This window comes from Podarcis gaigeae (assembly GCF_964106915.1).
Source record: "Podarcis gaigeae genome assembly, chromosome: 7".
NCBI lineage: Eukaryota > Metazoa > Chordata > Lepidosauria > Squamata > Lacertidae > Podarcis > Podarcis gaigeae.
Window position 1 is genome coordinate 20,411,467 of NC_139683.1, and position 18,261 is coordinate 20,429,727.

Here is an 18,261-nt window from a genome sequence, read left to right on the forward strand (position 1 = left end):
ATTCGAACCACCGACCTTCTGATCGACAAGCCCAAGAGGCTCAGTGGTTTAGACGACGGTGCCACCCACGTCCCTTTGTACAGTAGGAGAGTATCTGCAGACACATTCACCCAGGAAGAATACACTTGAGGTACGAAGCAAGGCCCAGTGAGGGGTGTGGCCTGCAGAAAGGAGGTGTGGCCTGGTGGAGAGAGCCATACAGAGAGGCTTGGAGGGCATCTGGCTGGAACCAATGGGAAGGTCCCCCAACCCGAGTCCCTGCCAATCAAAACAGACAATACCATGCAAGATGGATCAATAGTCTGAGCAGTTTCCTATTCCAGCCTTTGTAGTAATTAAAAAAGCTTTCTGATGGAAGGCAATAGCGGGAGCAGATCAATAAGATTGGAAAACGAAGGCTATATCACATTAGTACCAACACTCTTAAAAACTATTAACAGTGGAGGGAAGTGAGATTTCCATCTCCCTGTTACCAAAAAGGACCAATGCGGCAGCAAGCAAAAGCTTTAGCAGCTTCGTCAGCTGCAGGTGGCTGGAAAGCCAGACAGGATGTTTGTGACTGTTGCCATGGGAAGAAAGGGGCAGTCCATTCTGTACTGAGCACCGGATGTTAGCTCAGTGTGTGTCATATGACCCGTACTGGAAGTACATGGGTGGAGTTTATTCTCTCTGCTGTTGAGTGCAGACATGTTTCTCTGTACTGCTGTAAGAGACAGAAATAAAAGCATGTAGATATATTTCTGTCTGCTTCTTTCCCCTCCCTGGGGATACCAAAGGGGAGAGAGAAGGAATGGTGTGTTCTTCTCACATCTGGGAAGGATCGCCGATTACAGACCTCGCCTGTTTTCCTGCCGGGAGTCGCAGCGGGGAGGTCAACAAGGAATTCAGCCAGTGCCTGCAGCGATGGCACATTCCTCTGACCGAGGTAGAATTCCAACACTCCCAAGGAGGATAAGCTTGTCAGCCCTCCAGGTGTGGCTGGACTACGGATCCCATCATCCCTGACCATTGGCCATGCTGAGGTGCAGGGGCATAGCTAGGCATTGGGGAGGTTGGTCTCTGTCAAGGCACAAAAAACATAACTTTCCACTCTGGCTTGGAGTGGCTAAGAGCCCACCTACATGCTTCCTGGGCCATTCCTCTGCTGTGTGGGTGTGTGGGCACCCATACATCTCCTTGCTAGGGGCGCAAGGGACAGGGGGCTGCTGATACAAGGGAGCAACAGGGCCTGGGTATGCATCTGGAGAGGTGGAGCTGATGGGAGTTGGAGTTTGGCAACATCTGGAGAACATTGTGTTGGGTATCGGCTGCCTTAAGAAGAAGAAGAGTTTGGATTTGATATCCCGCTTTATCACTCCCTGAAGGAGTCTCAAAGCGGCTAACATTCTCCTTTCCCTTCCTCCCCCACAACAAACACTCTGTGAGGTGAGTGAGGCTGAGAGACTTCAGAGAAGTGTGACTGGCCCAAGGTCACCCAGCAGCTGCATGTGGAGGAGCGGAGACGCGAACCCGGTTCCCCAGATTACGAGTCTATCGCTCTTAACCAATACACCACAGGCAACTGTTCTTCTGTCTCACCAGTTCCCCATACTTTGGAGCAAGCAAAAGCTGGAGCTGGAATAAACTGATGCCCTTGCAGGACAGTGTGGAAGTCATCCAGGAATGGGCTGGGTATCCAACACTGGCAAAAATGTATAAATCTAAATCAAACAAGTGTTGTAAAAGTAAAGAGAAAGAAGGTTCTTCTTATCATATGTGGTGGCCTTGTAGTAAGGTTAAAGCTTATTGGGAAATGATATATAATGAATTGAAAAGGATGTTCAAAATAAGCTTTGTAAAAAAACAAAACCTCCAAACCAGAAGCTTTTCTTTTGGGAATTATAGGGACAGAACTACCGAACTGTATAGAAATTTATTTATGTATTCTACTACATCAGCAAGAATGCTACTCACCCCAAAATGGAAAGAAGCAGAAGTCCCAGCAAAGGAGGAATGGATACAAAAACTTATATGCAGAAATGGCGAAACTTACCGGAAGAACAAAAAATCAAGATAACAAACTTGGAAATGGTTTATTGAATATTTACAGATAAATTGCAAACAGATTAAAAACATAGGCAGGATTATTGTAATAGCCTGCAGTTTCATAAGAGTATATATTTAAGGTAGATAATTAAATGAATTTGGATATGCAGAAGATATTTAAAAATATATAGAAGGAACCGCAGAAAGAGGGGGAAGGAAGTCAAACTTTGAAATGTTAAAATGATTGTAAAATTAACGAAATGTATAAATTTGAAAAGTCTAAATAAAAACTTTTTTTAAAAAAAGGAATGGGCCTGGGGCAGAGTTACCTGCTGGGTCCCAATGAATATACGTCTTCCCTGCCTTCTCTAGAGATGTCCCCTAACCGTGACGCCCCTTTGCTGCCAGATGAGCATTCTTCTGCTGACTCTGCACATCTTGCTGAACCCAATGCTGCCTTAGCTCCTGGGTGGATGGGTGGGTGTGAAAGAAAGGAGTCTGAAATCAAGGCAGGGTCCAAGTGCAAGGACCTTGCATCTGGGTCATTTGGGCTGCTCTACTTTGACAACAGGTTCTGTGGGATCCTGAGTTCTGTTGGAGGTCTACACATAAGCCCCACTCGCAGCTCTTCCCCCTCTCATCCCCATAGATTTTCATCTGCCTTAAATTGCTTGCTTCCAGCTGTAGGTTTCATTTAATTTCATTTTTAATTTGTACACCACTTTTCTATATTACTACAGTAGTACCTCCATTCCTAGAGGGATGCGGGTGGCGCTGTGGGTTAAACCACAGAGCCTAGGACTTGCCAATCAGAAGGTGGGCGGTTCAAATCCCCGTGACGGGGTAAGCTCCTGTTGCTCGGTCCCAGCTCCTGCCCACCTAGCAGTTCGAAAGCACGTCAAAGTGCAATTAGATAAATAGGTACCACTCCGGCAGGAAGGTAAACGGTGTTTCCGTGCGCTGCTCTGGTTCGCCAAAATTGGCTTAGTCATGCTAATGGTCAGGGGTCCCTTTACCTTACTATGGACTCCAGCTTGGGGCCACTGTAAACGGTGGGTGACTGTCAGCATGGGAGAGCCAGTGTGGGGTAGTGGTTAGAGTGTAATGTAGGACTAGTGCTTGGGAGCCTTGGGTTCAAATCCCCACTCTCCCATGAACCTCACTTGGTAACCTTGGGACAGCTACACTCTCTCAGCTTCACCTAGCTCAGAGGTTCATTGTAACCACATAAACCACCTTGAGCTCCTTGGAAAAAAGCTGAGATGTAAACGTAATAACTATTATTATTTTGGGGAAAATATTTTTTATTTGATTTTACAAGTATAAAATAGTAACAACACAAAATGCATATCCATATTTGGAGATTTCTCCAAATCTCTAGACTTCCCACGTTCCCCTCCGTGGGTCCTATTATCAACCTTTTCAGCTGCATATGATTTCATCATCCAAATTTTATGTCTCTCCGTTTTGTCCATAATATTATCTGCCTTACAAGTGTTATTGCAATCCTGCTAATGCTTTCATCTGCTTACAGTGGTCTCTCAAGTAAATTATAACACACACACACACACCATTCTTTATTAAAGTTTTGGCCTTCTTGGTTCCTGAGCTTTCCGGTCAGTTTTGCCATTTCAGCATAATCCAACAGCTTATTTTACCATTCTTCTCTGGTAGGGACATTGTCTTCTTTCCTTAAACGTAATAACTGTTGTTGTTGTTGTTGTTGTTGTTGTTGTTGTTGTTGTTGTTGTTGTTGTACCCCACCCAACTTTCAGCTCCCGGGGCCCAAATTAAAGGGCAGTAATCTAATGTGATTGGATAAACACATCCTTTTAACTGGATTTTTCTTGCGATTAAATATGTTTCAGAAGGTTTCCCCACCCTTCTTGCAAGCCTTTGGCCTGCTCTCTATTAGAATTTTGTTACTTTCTGGAATACATTCTTTGTATTCGTTCTCTCTCTCTCTCTCTCTCTCTCTCTCTCTCTCTCTCTCTCATATCTATGATCCATTACTCTTTGGAATTGCGTGTTTTTGAATCCCCCCCCCCCATCATATTACATTGCTTTTAATCTTCCCGGTGTTAGCTATCTTGCTCTGTTTTTAAGAATGGAAAAGTAAATGGGTTTAATAAATAAAATAAAATAACTTGTTAATGGAACTGTAATTTTCTGAAAGAATAAGCACCGATTCCTAGCGCTGGCGTGCTTCCTAGAAAGAACGGGATGGCGTTTTACACAATCTAACACCTTATAAAACCCAACCGTCTTGCTTGGTGGATACCAAAAACTCTCTAGCAGCCATTTGGAGCAGCTGCAGTCAAGATTGAGCGCATGGTGAGATTCAAAGACAAGGCAGAAACAACCCGAGCCACCTTTCAAATCAGATCCGTATGAAGATGTTTCTGACAAGGAGGAAGATGCTTTCAAGTGAGATGCTGCTAGCTAGAATGCCAGATCCCCCTGGCAGCAGATCTCAGAGCACAGAAGCTTTCTGCTTTGGTGGACAAGCTGTGGTCAAGGCTGGCAATGCATAACTTTCCCCAGACCACGACTTTAGGAACAGCAGAAGCAGCTGGGAAGAGACGAGTTCAGGGATATGTTGTTTTTTTTAAAAAAAGTATAAGTTGTGTGTCTTTGCTTCTTTGTGTTATTTTATGCAATCTGACTTGCTGTTATTTTTATTGATTATAGTTTTATTGATTATACAATTATTTATTGTAATTGTTAAGAGTGAATTTCTGTTTATTCTTTGCTGGTATTTAATTTTATTGGGTATTGTTATGTTCTAATGGCTTATCGAACATTATTTGTTCATTTCAAAGTTATGTCTTTATGATGACATTTTTGCATTGGATTAGATTGTTGTAAGGTTTACTACTTTTGCTGTTTCTTCAGCTTGTAAACTGCCTTGAGTATACAGTCATACCTCGGGTTAAAGTCGCTTCAGGTTGAGCGTTTTCAGGTTACTCTCCGCGGCGACCCAGAAGTAACGGAACACGTTACTTCCGGTTTTCACCGCTCGAGCATGCGCAGATGCTCAAAATGACGTCATGCGCAGAAGTGGCAAATTGTGATCTGTGCACGTGCAGATGCAGGTTGTGTTCTGGCTCTCCCATGCTGATAGTCACCCACCGTTTACAGTGGCCCCAAGCTGGAGTTCATAGTAAGGTAAAGGGACCCCTGACCCTTAGGTCCAGTCGTGGACTACTCTGGGGTTGCAGCGCTCATCTCGCTTTACTGGCCGAGGGAGCCGGCATACAGCTTCCGGGTCATGTGGCCAGCATTACTAAGCCACTTCTGGCGAACCAGAGCAGCACACAGAAACACCGTACCTATTTAGCTACTTGCACTTTGAGGTGCTTTCGAACTGCTAGGTTGGCAGGAGCAGGGACCGAGCAATAGGAGCTCACCCCGTCACGGGGATTCGAGCCACCGACCTTCTGATCGACAAGTCCTAGGCTCTGTGGTTTAACCCACAGCGCGACCTGTGTCCCAGGAGTCCATAGTAGAAGGGGGCTAAAAGAGAATAGAAACTGGAAGCAAAATAATCTAAGTATATGAAACACAAGAGGACAGGAATAGCAGCCTAGGATTTATTTGCAGAACTCAGAAGAAGTGGTTAAGTTCCAACGTTAAAAAGGGCAGGGCTAGATGGGATTAAGATGTTTGTAAGTGGCCTTGAAAAGAAATCTTTATATACTGTCCAAAAACAACAGTTCCCTGGGCAATTACAAATAAAAAGGCCACAGAATACACTCTGAAAATAAAATCTGAAACAGAATTAAAAAGGGGGTGGAGGAATCCAGTAGGATGGAATGACATCAGTACTAAAGAGCTAAAAATATTTCTAATTGAGAACACCGGGAAAAGAAAAAAGACCTTCATCTAGGGCTGAAAATACCATAATGCAGGCACTAGACGAGCCTCTCCAAGGAAGGCATTCCTTTTCTGTGGTGCCAACACTGAAAAGACCCTTTCTGCTGTATCCATCCAACTCTCCTCATTTGGCAGGGGTACCCGAAGAAGTGTATCAGAAGTCTGGATGAGTGTACTGTACATGGTTGGTGGTGATCTTTTCGCTAAACCACAAACGGGGTCAATGGGGTGCCCTCCAAATTCTACATGTACTGTTTTATATGTTATAGTTTATGTTTTTGTACCAGTTACAATAATAATAATAATACTATTATATTGAAACTGACAAAATAATGAATAAAAAAAATCAACAGGAATATTTTTTAAACGTGTAACTATCATGAAATGTAGCAGAGTGAGAAATTTAACTAAGACAACAAAACTGTACAGAGCAAACATTTCTAGGCAAAGGGTGACATCCAATGTTGTGCAAGGGGACGTCTGCTTGTGCAACAGAGGTTCCAACTTCCTTGCCTCCCCCTACATTTCCCCCAAATTTTCTCCAAAGGTCCCTCAATGCCCAGAGGTGCCCAGGGGGAAGAAAGGAGAAGTCAATATTTTGTGAAGTTCGCTCTGTTGGCAGAGGGGGCCTGTGTTGGATGTCACACCAAAAGTTGAAGTAGATCTAGAACAAAATAATAATACTGAAATCACTTGTTCTTGGGTGAATTTACAAGAAAACAGAAAGAAATGAAACTTTTCCTTCCACTTTCTCCTAAAGCAAGAGTGTCGGACTCAAATGGCCTGGAGGAACAAAAACCAAAAAAAAAAAAAAAAACACCCAACGGTGGATGATTTTCACAAAGCACATTGATTTAGGATCATGTTGTCTGTGCCCTTGATGGTACACTGAATACTCCTTAAAAACGAAGAAGTGGGCATTCAAAGTGGAAATAACACATCCTTCATGGGGAAAGCATGACAGACAGTTAACTTATTTATTTCTATTTAACACACTACAGGCTTTCTGATTTTACGGCATTACATGTTTTGAACCTTTTAGTAAACTGGAGGTTTCTCATTTCAGTCTAACTGCTGTTAATTTGTTCCAAATGTTAACGTCGCAAATAAGGTCTGGTTACCATCTCGGCATTGAGTCGATAATAGGAACAGAGCTGATCAGCATCTGGTTTAGTTCAGAGTACAACACACCGCCTAATACTGCAAAATTTGGATTGGAAGATCCTGGCTGTTTCACGACCACCAAAAAAAAAAACCCTCCAGAAAAAAACCCTGAACAGCACTCACATACAGTCATGTGTCATTATTTATTGCTTGATAGGTTTGCTAAATATGGAATATCACATTACTAATTTTGCCAAATTCCACAATACATAAACAGGCCAAAACCTCTTAACATAAATTATGGCAGAGCTGCCTTAATGATAATTTTTAAAATCCATGGCGCTTGCTTTCCGGAGTTGGAAAACCATTTATTTATTTTTTTTAAGCACTCTAAGAAACATTTTTTTAAAAAGTTTCTAAATTCATTCTTTCTCTACTATAGGCAACTCCCATCAGAGATGCATGAAAAAAATGTTGGGCACTGCCACTTTGTGAATAAACATGAAAATGGGCTTAACCATGAATCCAAATATAATCTGCAAATCGGCTCCTCCACCCGAAGTGAAATGTACTGTAAGAATGTAAGAACTGTTCTGCCTCACGTAGTTCTCTTTTTTGAGAAGTTCCTCAATATCTTCCTCACTGGTCTGTCATTTGTTGTATTTTTCAAGGTTGCGGTGATCAAACCAAATGAAACTATGATGCCAACTGCTTGCGGTTGTTATGAATGGATCTCCATTTCCCCATTCCATCTACATTTCACAGCATTTCACACTGAATTCTTAATTGGGTTTTGACCCATGTAGAAAATATGTACAGGTTTGGAGTTTATGGCATTTACGGCTGTCTTCCCTGTTGGTGGCGTTGAGAGTTACCCTCTTAAGTTTGTTTTTTATATCATGCTCCTGCAAACCTTGGGGTTTGCCCAAGTCTGCTAATGCTTTCCTCTTCTCAGTAGCCCAGTTTGACTCCAATTCTGTTGGCACTCGCCACCAGAATTCAGTAAAACGAGGAGTTATTATACACATATACTGTCGCTGTGTGCCTGGCACAAGCGTATCCGATCATCCTCTTGTGCTGCTAAGCTAACCATGCAGAGATCTTGCCACAACTGCATGATTTTCAAAGTCTACACTCAAAAGAGAAACATTCCCAGGCTGCCAGCGACAGTTTCATTCATCATGCCTATCTTTAGCAGAACAAGGAGAAAATGCAAAAGCAGCTTGTCAGACACATGTATTGTCAGGCCCAATTAACAAAACAAACACAAGCAAGGCCTGATTGCTACAACTTACATTTGGAGAGCAGCTCTGTCCTTTTTTTAAAAAAAAAATATGTTCCTAGAATTGTTCCATCAGTCTGGCTACAGCTGTAGCATCCAAGCACTAAAGCTCTTTACTCAAAAATAAATAAATCCAATACTATTAATGGCTAATCCCTTCATTCCATCGGTAAATCTTAGCCAGCAGGAAATCTGCCCTTGTGTATAGGGAGTGCAGGCAACTCTTCCAGTGGCTACAATACTTTTTTAAAAAAACTTGGATTTTATTCTTATCCAACAAGGGTGAAGCAATAAGGGCTGCAATTGTTATTCTGCCATTGCAATGTGTATTTATCTCTAGTGACTCCTGTCAGGTACATGTTCTGCATGGAATCCGAGTGTGGAATTGTACTGAAGTTGTTAGCTTGCAGATTGTGGCCTGCAGGCCTCATGACTGTGAAGTCTTCCCTTGCAGTTATGTCCTGTCCTCAAGGCACACTTGAGTGCTCATGTTTGGTGTTCTTGGATGCAAGTAGCAAGCAAGCGAGGCCTTCTTGCCAGGAAATCAAATTTAATTAGCTTTTATCCATCCACCCCTTGTAAAATGTCTGAAACCCAAGTATCGCTGAAATGCAATGCGTAGCAAATACGAATGCTGTCACAACTGAACATCTGCCAAGAAGAGAACTCTTCGCTAACTGAGCTCACCGTAGCAAAAGGGACGATTCGGAGAAAATGAAGCTGCAAATAAAAAAATGAAGGTACACCGCATAAACCTAACTCATCCTGGGTGCATCAAAATAGTATTCCATGACTGAATTTAACTTCTCCATCTGTTCTATCCTTGCCTAAGGAGATCTACAATATTTCGACTCTTTTAATATATGAAGGCTGAAGTTACTTCAAGCTATTGTGAGTAGCACTACAAGTCCCATGAATAAACATGACTTCCTTCTGACACGTAGGACTGGGCTGTCATTACCCATTGGCTTAGCCTAGGCCCCACAAAGGCATTTTAAAATATATTTTGAGTGACCAAGGGTGGGGTGGGGGAGAGGAGACTGCAAGAGGGACACTACAGTGGTACCTCGAGTTAAGAACTTAATTTGTTCTGGAGTTCGTTCTTAATCTGAAACTGTTCTTAACCTGAGGTACCACTTTAGCTAATGGGGCCTCCCGCTGCCGCCACACGATTTCTGTTCTCATCCTGAGGTAAAGTTCTTAACCCGAAGTACTATTTCTGGTTTAGCGGAGTCTGTAGTCTGAAGCATCTGTAACCCGAGGTACCACTGTACTCTCTTCTTTTTAACTCGTTTTCCCAAATTTTCCACTTCCATTTGGTTTAAACAATGAGACTGGGGTTTTGCTCCTTCTTCTTCAACTGTTTTAACAAGGCTGTAGCTATAAATCCACCAGCAAACTTTGTAATTATTGCCGCCGCTGTCATTCTAGGTTGCGTTTCTTGTTTTCAGTTCATTGAAAACTGCCCTGCAACTGAGCAGACAATACATACGTACCGTATTTTTCCGTTTAAGATGCCACCACGTACAGTCATACCTTGGGTTAAATACGCTTCAAGTCGAGCGCGTTAAGGTTGCGCTCCTCGGCAACCCGGAAGTAACGGAGCGCGTTAGTTCCGGGTTTCGCTGCTTGTGCATGCGCAGACGCTCAAAATGACGTCACGCGCATGTGCAGAAGCAGTGAATAATAATATTATTATTATTTGTACCCCGCCCATCTGGCTGGGTTTCCCTAGCCACTCTGGGCGGCTTCCAACGAAGTTGAAAGATACACTAAAATGTCACATATTAAAAACTTCCCTGAACAGGGCTGCCTTCAGATGTCTTCTGAATGTCAGGTAGATGTTTATCGCTTTGACATCTGATGGGAGGGCGTTCCACAGGGCGGGCGCCACTACCGAGAATGCCCTCTGCCTGGTTCCCTGTAACTTGGCCTCTCGTAGTGAGGGAACCGCCAGAAGGCCCTCGGGGCTGGGCCTCAATGTCCGGGCAGAACGATGGAGGAGGAGACGCTCCTTCAGATATACTGGACCGAGGCCGTTTAGGACTTTAAAGGTCAGCACCAACACTTTGAATTGTGCTCGGAAACGTACTGGGAGCCAATGTAGGTCTTTCAAGACTGGTGTTATATGGTCTTGGCGGCCGCGAAAAGCGACGTGCACATGCGCAGACGTACCATTGCTAGTTATGTTTACCTCTAGATGCAAACGGGGCTTAAAACTTAAAAAATATGGGGGGGGGGGAATATAGTCTTATACACAGAAAAACACAGTATTTCAAGTAAATAAATAAAATTTGAGCTTTGGGGATTAATGGGTAATCCCAGGATCCAGTTTCATACTTCTTTTATTCAATTTAAAATTTGGAGTTTTGAGCAGCTTTTTTAATTTATTTTTTTAAAGTTGCATAATGCAACCTTCCCCATCCTCGTGCCCTCCAGATGTTCTTGGCTATGGTTCCCTTCATCCCTGACAATTGGTCACAGAGCTATAGTCCCAAAACACCCAGAAGTAAGTTGGGAAACACTAGCATGGCACAACGGATTGGATCAGGCAGTGGAAGCACTGAAAACTCACTGGGAGGTAAAACCACCAGCATCCCAACTACATTATTAAAGCTAATTACATTACCTGTGAGCATATGCAAGGAATCCTTCCAACAGCTATTCTACTTATTTAACGTTCCCCACTCTGGGTGGCTTATATAACATTTAAAAACGTTGCATTACAAACAGAAAGCTCGGGAGCTTTGAAAATTAGTAGTTTTACAAATGTAAATTGGAATTTATTTTTAAAAAGCACACACCCAGCATTTATGCACTTCCATCCCCTAGATGGAGCACTCTCCCAATGCATTTGCAGCAAAGTTGACTACAGCTTTTCCAGCAACATAGCTCAAATGCAACAGTAGTAAGTGAATGTCACTCTCAAGCATCATTTTTAGCTTGCCAGTCCAAACTACCCATGCTCAAAGAAGAAAACAAGTAATGGAGAAGGGCAAGTATTCAATTTTAATAGTGTGAGAGGCCAGAGGGTGAGCACAGTTCCCTTCCCCAACTTTTGTCTCCCAAGTACTTTTCTCCTAAGCAAAGTGCCAATAGTGGTAGCAATCTCAGGGCAAGAGGTCCTGCACCCCTTTTGCTGATAAGTAAGGCTCACTAGGGATGTGGGTGGCGCTGTGGTCTAAACCACTGAGCCTAGGGCTTGCCAATCGAAAGGTCAGCGGTTCGAATCCCCGCGACGGGGTGAGCTCCCGTTGCTCGGTCCCTGCTCCTGCCCACCTAGCAGATCGAAAGCACATCAAAGTGCAAGTACATAAATAGGTACCACTCCAGCGGGAAGGTAAACGGCGTTTCTATGCGCTGCTCTGGTTCGCCAGAAGTGGCTTAGTCATGCTGGCCACATGACCTGGAAGCTGTCTGCGGACAAACGCTGACTCCCTCGGCCTACAGAGCGAGATGAGCGCGCAACCCCAGAGTAGTCCATGACTGAAACCTAACGGTCAGGGGTACCTTTACCTTTACCTAAAGCAGCCTCTCTCAACCTGTGGGTCCCCCATATGTTGCTGAACTACAACTCCCATCACCTCTAGCTAGCAAGGCCAGAGCTCAGGATGATGGGAGTTGTAGTCCAACAGCATCTGAGAACGCACAGGCTGAGAACCATTGACCTAAGGCTCACTACCTACTTCACTTTAGGTATGGTTCAGAGTAGAACCATTTAAATTAATGTATGGTAGTCATGGCGATTTCAGTGGATTTACTCAGAGTCCAACTCAGTCAACATTTCTTAATAATAATAATAATAATAATAATGGATTATTATTATTATTATTATTATTGCTGTTGTTGTTGTTGTTATTATTATTGTCATTCCCAGTCCTGGTTTGCAGAGAAAGTGCAAACCACAGTGTACCAGTTCATACATCCCTCTCTCAAGCAAACTGTGGTTTGCTGCAAACCAGGGGAGAAGGGGATCATGGTACAAAAAGAGTGAATCCAAGAGTCACTAAAAACTTGCTCACATACCACAAAATCATAGTATGACATGTTTAAACTGGCCTACAGTGTTATCCCTCTCTAAAATGAGGGAGCACAAAAGGTATAAATTATTGGCTTACTAACATGCTATATTTCTTGAGGATTTCAGGCTATGAAACAAAACTGCAAGCTTCCCTTGGTTATATGCACATCATTTTAGTCCCTCGCCCAATTAAATCAAATTCATTTAAGTATGCAATAGTCATTTGTTGAGCATCTCCCACCTCCCTGTCTCCGAGGGGCAAATTACCCCCTTGCTCATAGAAGTGAAAACATTATGTGCATTTCTGCTCCTCTATACCACAGTTCCAATGAAAACAACAAGCTGCACCCTCCTGCTGGCAGAAGCTTTGCACCTTGTACACAAAGGTTGTGTTCATAGTAAATTCCAACAGTTTGCTTTAGTGCTGTATTTAGACCTGGAAATGTTCCTGGTCCAGGAGGAGTTGCATGTATCCTGCTTTAAACAAACACCTAGAAATGGAAGATAAAGCATTACTTTTTCTCCCCAAAGTGCCGCTCCCCCCCCCCCCAAGCTACGAACAGGATCAATAACTAGTATTCCATTTACTGCAGATATCCACATGCAGGCCTGAGAACTGAAGCAAAAATATTGTCTTTTGACTCTACAGAAACCTGTTTTTCTACACAGCCTTTGATACACCTTTCACTCGAAAGAAATGAATAGAAACTGAGACAAACAGAACAGAGCAAAACTGGGTTTTTTATACAGACTGGCAAATGAAGTAGATTCAGATTCAACCTACTTAAAGAAACCAATGTTAAAATATATGCTCTGGTGGGGTTTCTTTAACCACACTTGTGTATATCTACCCATCTGATCCCACTTCTAAAAACACTGTAGTGTGGGAATCAGTGACTAAGAAGATCCTAAGCCTAAAAAGTTTCTCGGCCTGTGTGGTGACCTTTGTAGCAGCGTGGAGACAGGGCAGCCTTGAAATCATTTAGCTATGAAGATATTTGATGGTTTCAATTGTTTAAAAATCTTTGTTTTGTCTTTATGGTTTTGGACACAATTATTATTGTTGTTATCAATATTGATTCCCATAAGATCTAATGAACAGACACACTTATTTTTAACTACTATCTTAGAACAGAAAGACATAGCAATAACATTGATATTAATATTATTCTGCAAATAAAAAGTGTTCAGGGGAAAATATAAGGTCAGCCCTTGTTCGGCAAAGAACTGCTTAGTGCATGTATAACTTTACCGCAGCTTCATCAACTGTTCTGTTAGAACACTTTATGCCCCATATGGTATTCATTTTTAAGCACAGGTCTCCAGCACTCCTACATATGTTCAATAAATAATTCTGCTTTATCATCACTTAAGTTTATTTCTACATCATGTTATGGCTTAAGCATTTACTGTACATACAAGATCTGAAGAGACTGACGTTCAATAAATTTATTCTTTTTATTCATTTCAGTGGCTTTTCATCATAGCAGCAATAAATAGGAATTTTATATCTTTTATAAAACACATTATTTAAGAGAGTCACTTTCACTAACATGAAACCATTGTTAACACAACTGGGAATTTAAAATTAGCATAACTCTTAGATAATTTGAGTTTGGACATGGAGCTGAGGAAAGAAAATCTATCACTGGGTAGCTTCGCTATTATTTAGGACTGGGTTATCTGCAGGGCCTCCAGCATGTCTTCTACAGCTTTCAGAGAGTACTTCGTCTCCTTCTTACTGCGACCGGCATACTAAGGGAAAAGAAAGATTAACATTTGTTTTACAAAACCAAGTAATGAAAAGTCACAATAAGGTACATCACCACCAAAATTGCCAAGACTGCATGAGGAATTTTCTACTGCAGAAATGTAACATTAAAAACCAGTACCAAGATTTGACTGTAAAAATGCCCATTTTATGTCCCCTCTTGTGTGATGCCTACAGAATGCAAAAGGAGTGGGAGATTGAACATCTAAGAACCCGCGAGGGGCTTGTAGGCATCTCTGCTTCCACAGTGTCTCTTGCATCTCCCACCAGAAGCCAGGAGCTGCACAAGACTAAAGAAACTGCAGCCACCACCTGTGTGAAGAAACCCTACCCTAATTCCTTTGTCTCATGCAGCTTCTTAAATATAGTGGCAAGCCATCTCAGAAGATTTGGTTAAGAGACAAGTATTAACCCTCGAAATAAATAAAAAAGGACACTGGGCAGAAAGCACACCAAACAAAAGGGCCCATCCCACATGTACCTTCCATTACTGATGTAGAACCCTTTATCTGTACAGTAAGCCTGCAACTTATGCACATCGAACTTGTGCACGTTCATTTGGCAAAATAAAAATAAAAACAATTTAAAAAGGGGTGAAAAGGAAGTGGAGGTCCAAGAAAAAAGACTCCAGCAGTCCCACCAACCATTGCACCTAATATGTTTTGACTATACGTGATTTTGGCTTTAGACGTGATTCCCAGAACATAACCCTGCATAAATTGTGGGCTTATTGTATTCATTGTGGCATCCAATGCAGATATCATATACTTAACAACAATAAAAACTTACTTTTATTTAGCTTCTCATTGAAACTCTATTAAGAGGCTGCATACACTTCTTTCACAACTTTATCCATTGTTGAACCACTTAGGAATCACTGTCACCTAAATAGCACTTTTCAAAGCACCTTGTACACATTATCTTACTGTTATCCTTAAAAGTATCATCCCCATATTGCAGACTGGAGCTAAAGACCTTGTAAGTTCAAAGGAGAGATGAGATTCTAATCTCTAAGCAACCTGCTTAGCTACTACTCTAATCTACTATGATAGTTTTGTAGGGTTGGGTCCTAACAACACTGAACAGAGTTCTTTCCATGCAAAAAGATTCCCACTATCTCCTACAAGCTTCAGCCTCCAGTGGTACCCCATAAGCAGTTCTTAATTAAAAGCCTTTCAAGAAAAGGGTAGGCAGCTACCAAAAATTGTCGATTTCTCCCTTGCACAACAAAATGCCTACAACTCACACTTGACCCAGCCTTTAGTGTTTATTTATATTTAACCGAAATCACAGATGTGAACACTGATGTAGCTGAAGAAGAAATCCCTAGTTTAAAACCTCACTTCTACCATGAACACACTAGGTGGCTGAAGACAGGGTTCTGTCTCTGAGTCTTAGCCTCACATCATGAGAAAGGATAATATTAGTACTGACATCACAGGATTGTTCCAAGAATTACTGAAATGATATATGTACAATGGTTCAGACACAATATATACATGCTAAGTACCATTAATCTCATTTAAGCTCACTAGTTCTTTTCATACCCTGAGCAGACAAGGAGATTTAGTTTGAATTTATTAAACATCTCGGATAAAATGCATTGTAAATTTGACTGTTGGTTTCAGGAGAGGTGGCAATATTGGTAGGATTTGCAGGAATCTGACACACTCATATAAAGACATAACCAGATTAACAGCATGCTTTGTATTAGCCATAGCTAAATATCAACATTGTTTTTGACACTTATGAAACCAGCTGTAGACTTGATCTGTGCAGTGACTCTTAAGTGGTTGCTAGTGTTATATCAATACAAATGTTTTTACTTATACCTTTTATTTATTTATTTTTTTACATCTATAACACTGAAATGTACATACTGTACAGATTTATTTTTCTTATGACTCAAGGTCAATAAAAATAAAATTACTACTACTATATTTGTATTTTATTGTGCAAGTATTTTATTATTCAATTGTTTTATTTCATACACGTCCATACCTCAACTTTCTTTCCATGTGGTGAACATATGTATGATACAAAAGACTGGATTCAGACTTCGTTATCTTAAATCACAGTGAAATCAATGGGAACTAACAGCACAATCCTAACCATGCCTACCGAGAAGCCCTATTGAATTCAGTGAGACTTACTCCCATGTAAGTGGGGTGTAGACTGCAGCAAAGGACTAACTAACTTTTCCAACTGATATACATGGGAACGATGTTTCCCTAACTTAATCTGGATTCAACACAAAGCAAGTTAAGTGTTTGTTTTCTTTCTGATGTTGTTTAAACACATTTTAGAGCTGTCAACATTGTCTCCTGCTTAATATTCTATTCGACATCATGTCAACAACTGCACTGTGTAAAAAGCCAATGGAACTATAATTAACAAGAAAAAGAAAATGGGATATGCTGACAGAATGTTTACCTAAAATGTTAAAGAAATGCTAAAGATGAAACAATTTTAATGTTAACCAAGTAACTCTTGTACCTACTTACTAGAAAAAAGGAAACAGTTACCAGATTTGAAACATCAACATTTAAACATTTAGTGTGACTCAGCTTTGATAACACTAATATTTCTCAGCATGACAAGATTTGGCTATGGTACTCAAAAGTTAATAAGCTTCTATTTAAATTACAGAAAAAAAAACACTTCTGAGTTCCATTTAGCAACATTTACTACAGCGATGTTGTCATTCCGTAAACTCAATATGGAGAGTTGAACGGCAGGTTAGTAAATCATATTGTTTTATTTGATTGTGATCTGTCATTATAATGCAAGGCTCTAAATGAAAAAGAGAGAGATCTTGGCACCTGTGGTGGTTTTTACATGCAACCAACTAAATGTCCTACAGTCTGCTGTTTATTTATACGGGCAAACGTATGGCTGTAGCAGTGATAAATGGGTGGACTATTCCATCCAAACTTCCAGGGGCAAACCCCGGTGGGAAATATGCTGTGTGTTAACAGGGCATACGTACAAATGGCAACGTGCAATGACACTCCTGAATAGCTCTAATACTTTTCAAAGGATTTGCACAGGAGAACAGCCGAGTGGATTATACCTACAATGAGCTAGCTCCAGCACTTTCTTCATTATTTGCAGAAGATTTACCAGCTAATGATACATTCTACTAAGAATTATTCAGGTGGATGTAAACAGGAATTGTGCTAAGATTTTCATGTTCCATTCACTTCAGACAGTTTTTGCTCTTAAAAATTAACCTGTTTTTTATTATTAATTAATTAATTAGTAGGCTTATGTCAAAGAAGTTCCTAACTGGTAATTTGGTCCAAACCATGTATTGCAACATATATACCCTTCCTTTGTAGGTGTAATTTCTTTTCAAGGGCTTGCCACTATCTAAATTTTTTTCATGACCTATTCTCAAACTAACATTAACATCTAAACACCCAATAAATTTCCAGTTTAATGCTTTTTTTCTTCTTCAAGTACCATGGCTGTCCTGCATATGAGATTTCCTGATTTATGATGTGTTCCTTTTCTCTCATAATTAACGCAATTTAGCAAATGTCTCATGACCCGATGACAAAATTTTGTGGTAAGACAGGTAATATTCCAGCTGGAACAAGACGGAAGAATTGTTAACCTGCCTTTGACCCCCTTGGACCATATTCAAAGATTAAGTAATCTTAACCCCAAATCTTAGAAGACTGAAGGTGAAAAATGGGGCCAGGTGTGTGTGTGTGTGGAGATAGCCCAACCATATATTTACAGAGGTTTTAACTGCTTAAGAAACTGATTATAGAAAAATCTCAAAGACCTTGTGCTTGATTTGAAAACTGCTTAAGGAATAGGGAGCTCAAAATAATTAGTACGATGCCTATTCTGTTTTAGGGACACTTAGGACAGCTCTGACATAAGACAAGTAACAGGAGGAAAGGCCCTTGTTAACTTGAAAAATGGCTTCCTTTAATGACATTGGCATAGGCTTCAAGTTAGAACAAACAAAGCCCAATGGTGTCACAATCAATAAAAGCCTAGTTGGACATCTAAATCACTTCGAATTCTAGTTTATGACCAATTATTTTGTGTACTCCAGCATTAGGCACCAATTCAGCGGATGACAAAGCTTTTACTTCCCCGTCTCTCTGAAATCATGATTAAATTTTCTGTCCCAAATGGTTTGTAACAGAATCACCTCACCGCTAA

The 18,261-nt window shown here is 41.2% G+C and overlaps 1 protein-coding gene and 1 long non-coding RNA gene across 2 annotated transcripts in view; one reads left to right on the plus strand and one right to left on the minus strand.

The window, feature by feature from the left end:
- The window catches only part of LOC310849342, a 431,248-nt gene that overhangs the window by 119,169 nt on the left and 293,818 nt on the right, over positions 1-18,261 (plus strand). The gene's annotated exons all lie outside the window — the stretch shown is intronic.
- Positions 13,748-18,261, minus strand: part of EMC2 (ER membrane protein complex subunit 2) — a 43,005-nt gene continuing 38,491 nt past the window's right edge. Inside the window, exon 11 of the mRNA XM_083749404.1 lies at positions 13,748-14,063. Coding sequence (XP_083605530.1) covers positions 13,977-14,063 — 87 coding nt within the window. The 3' untranslated portion in view covers positions 13,748-13,976. The remainder of the gene's footprint in view (positions 14,064-18,261) is intronic.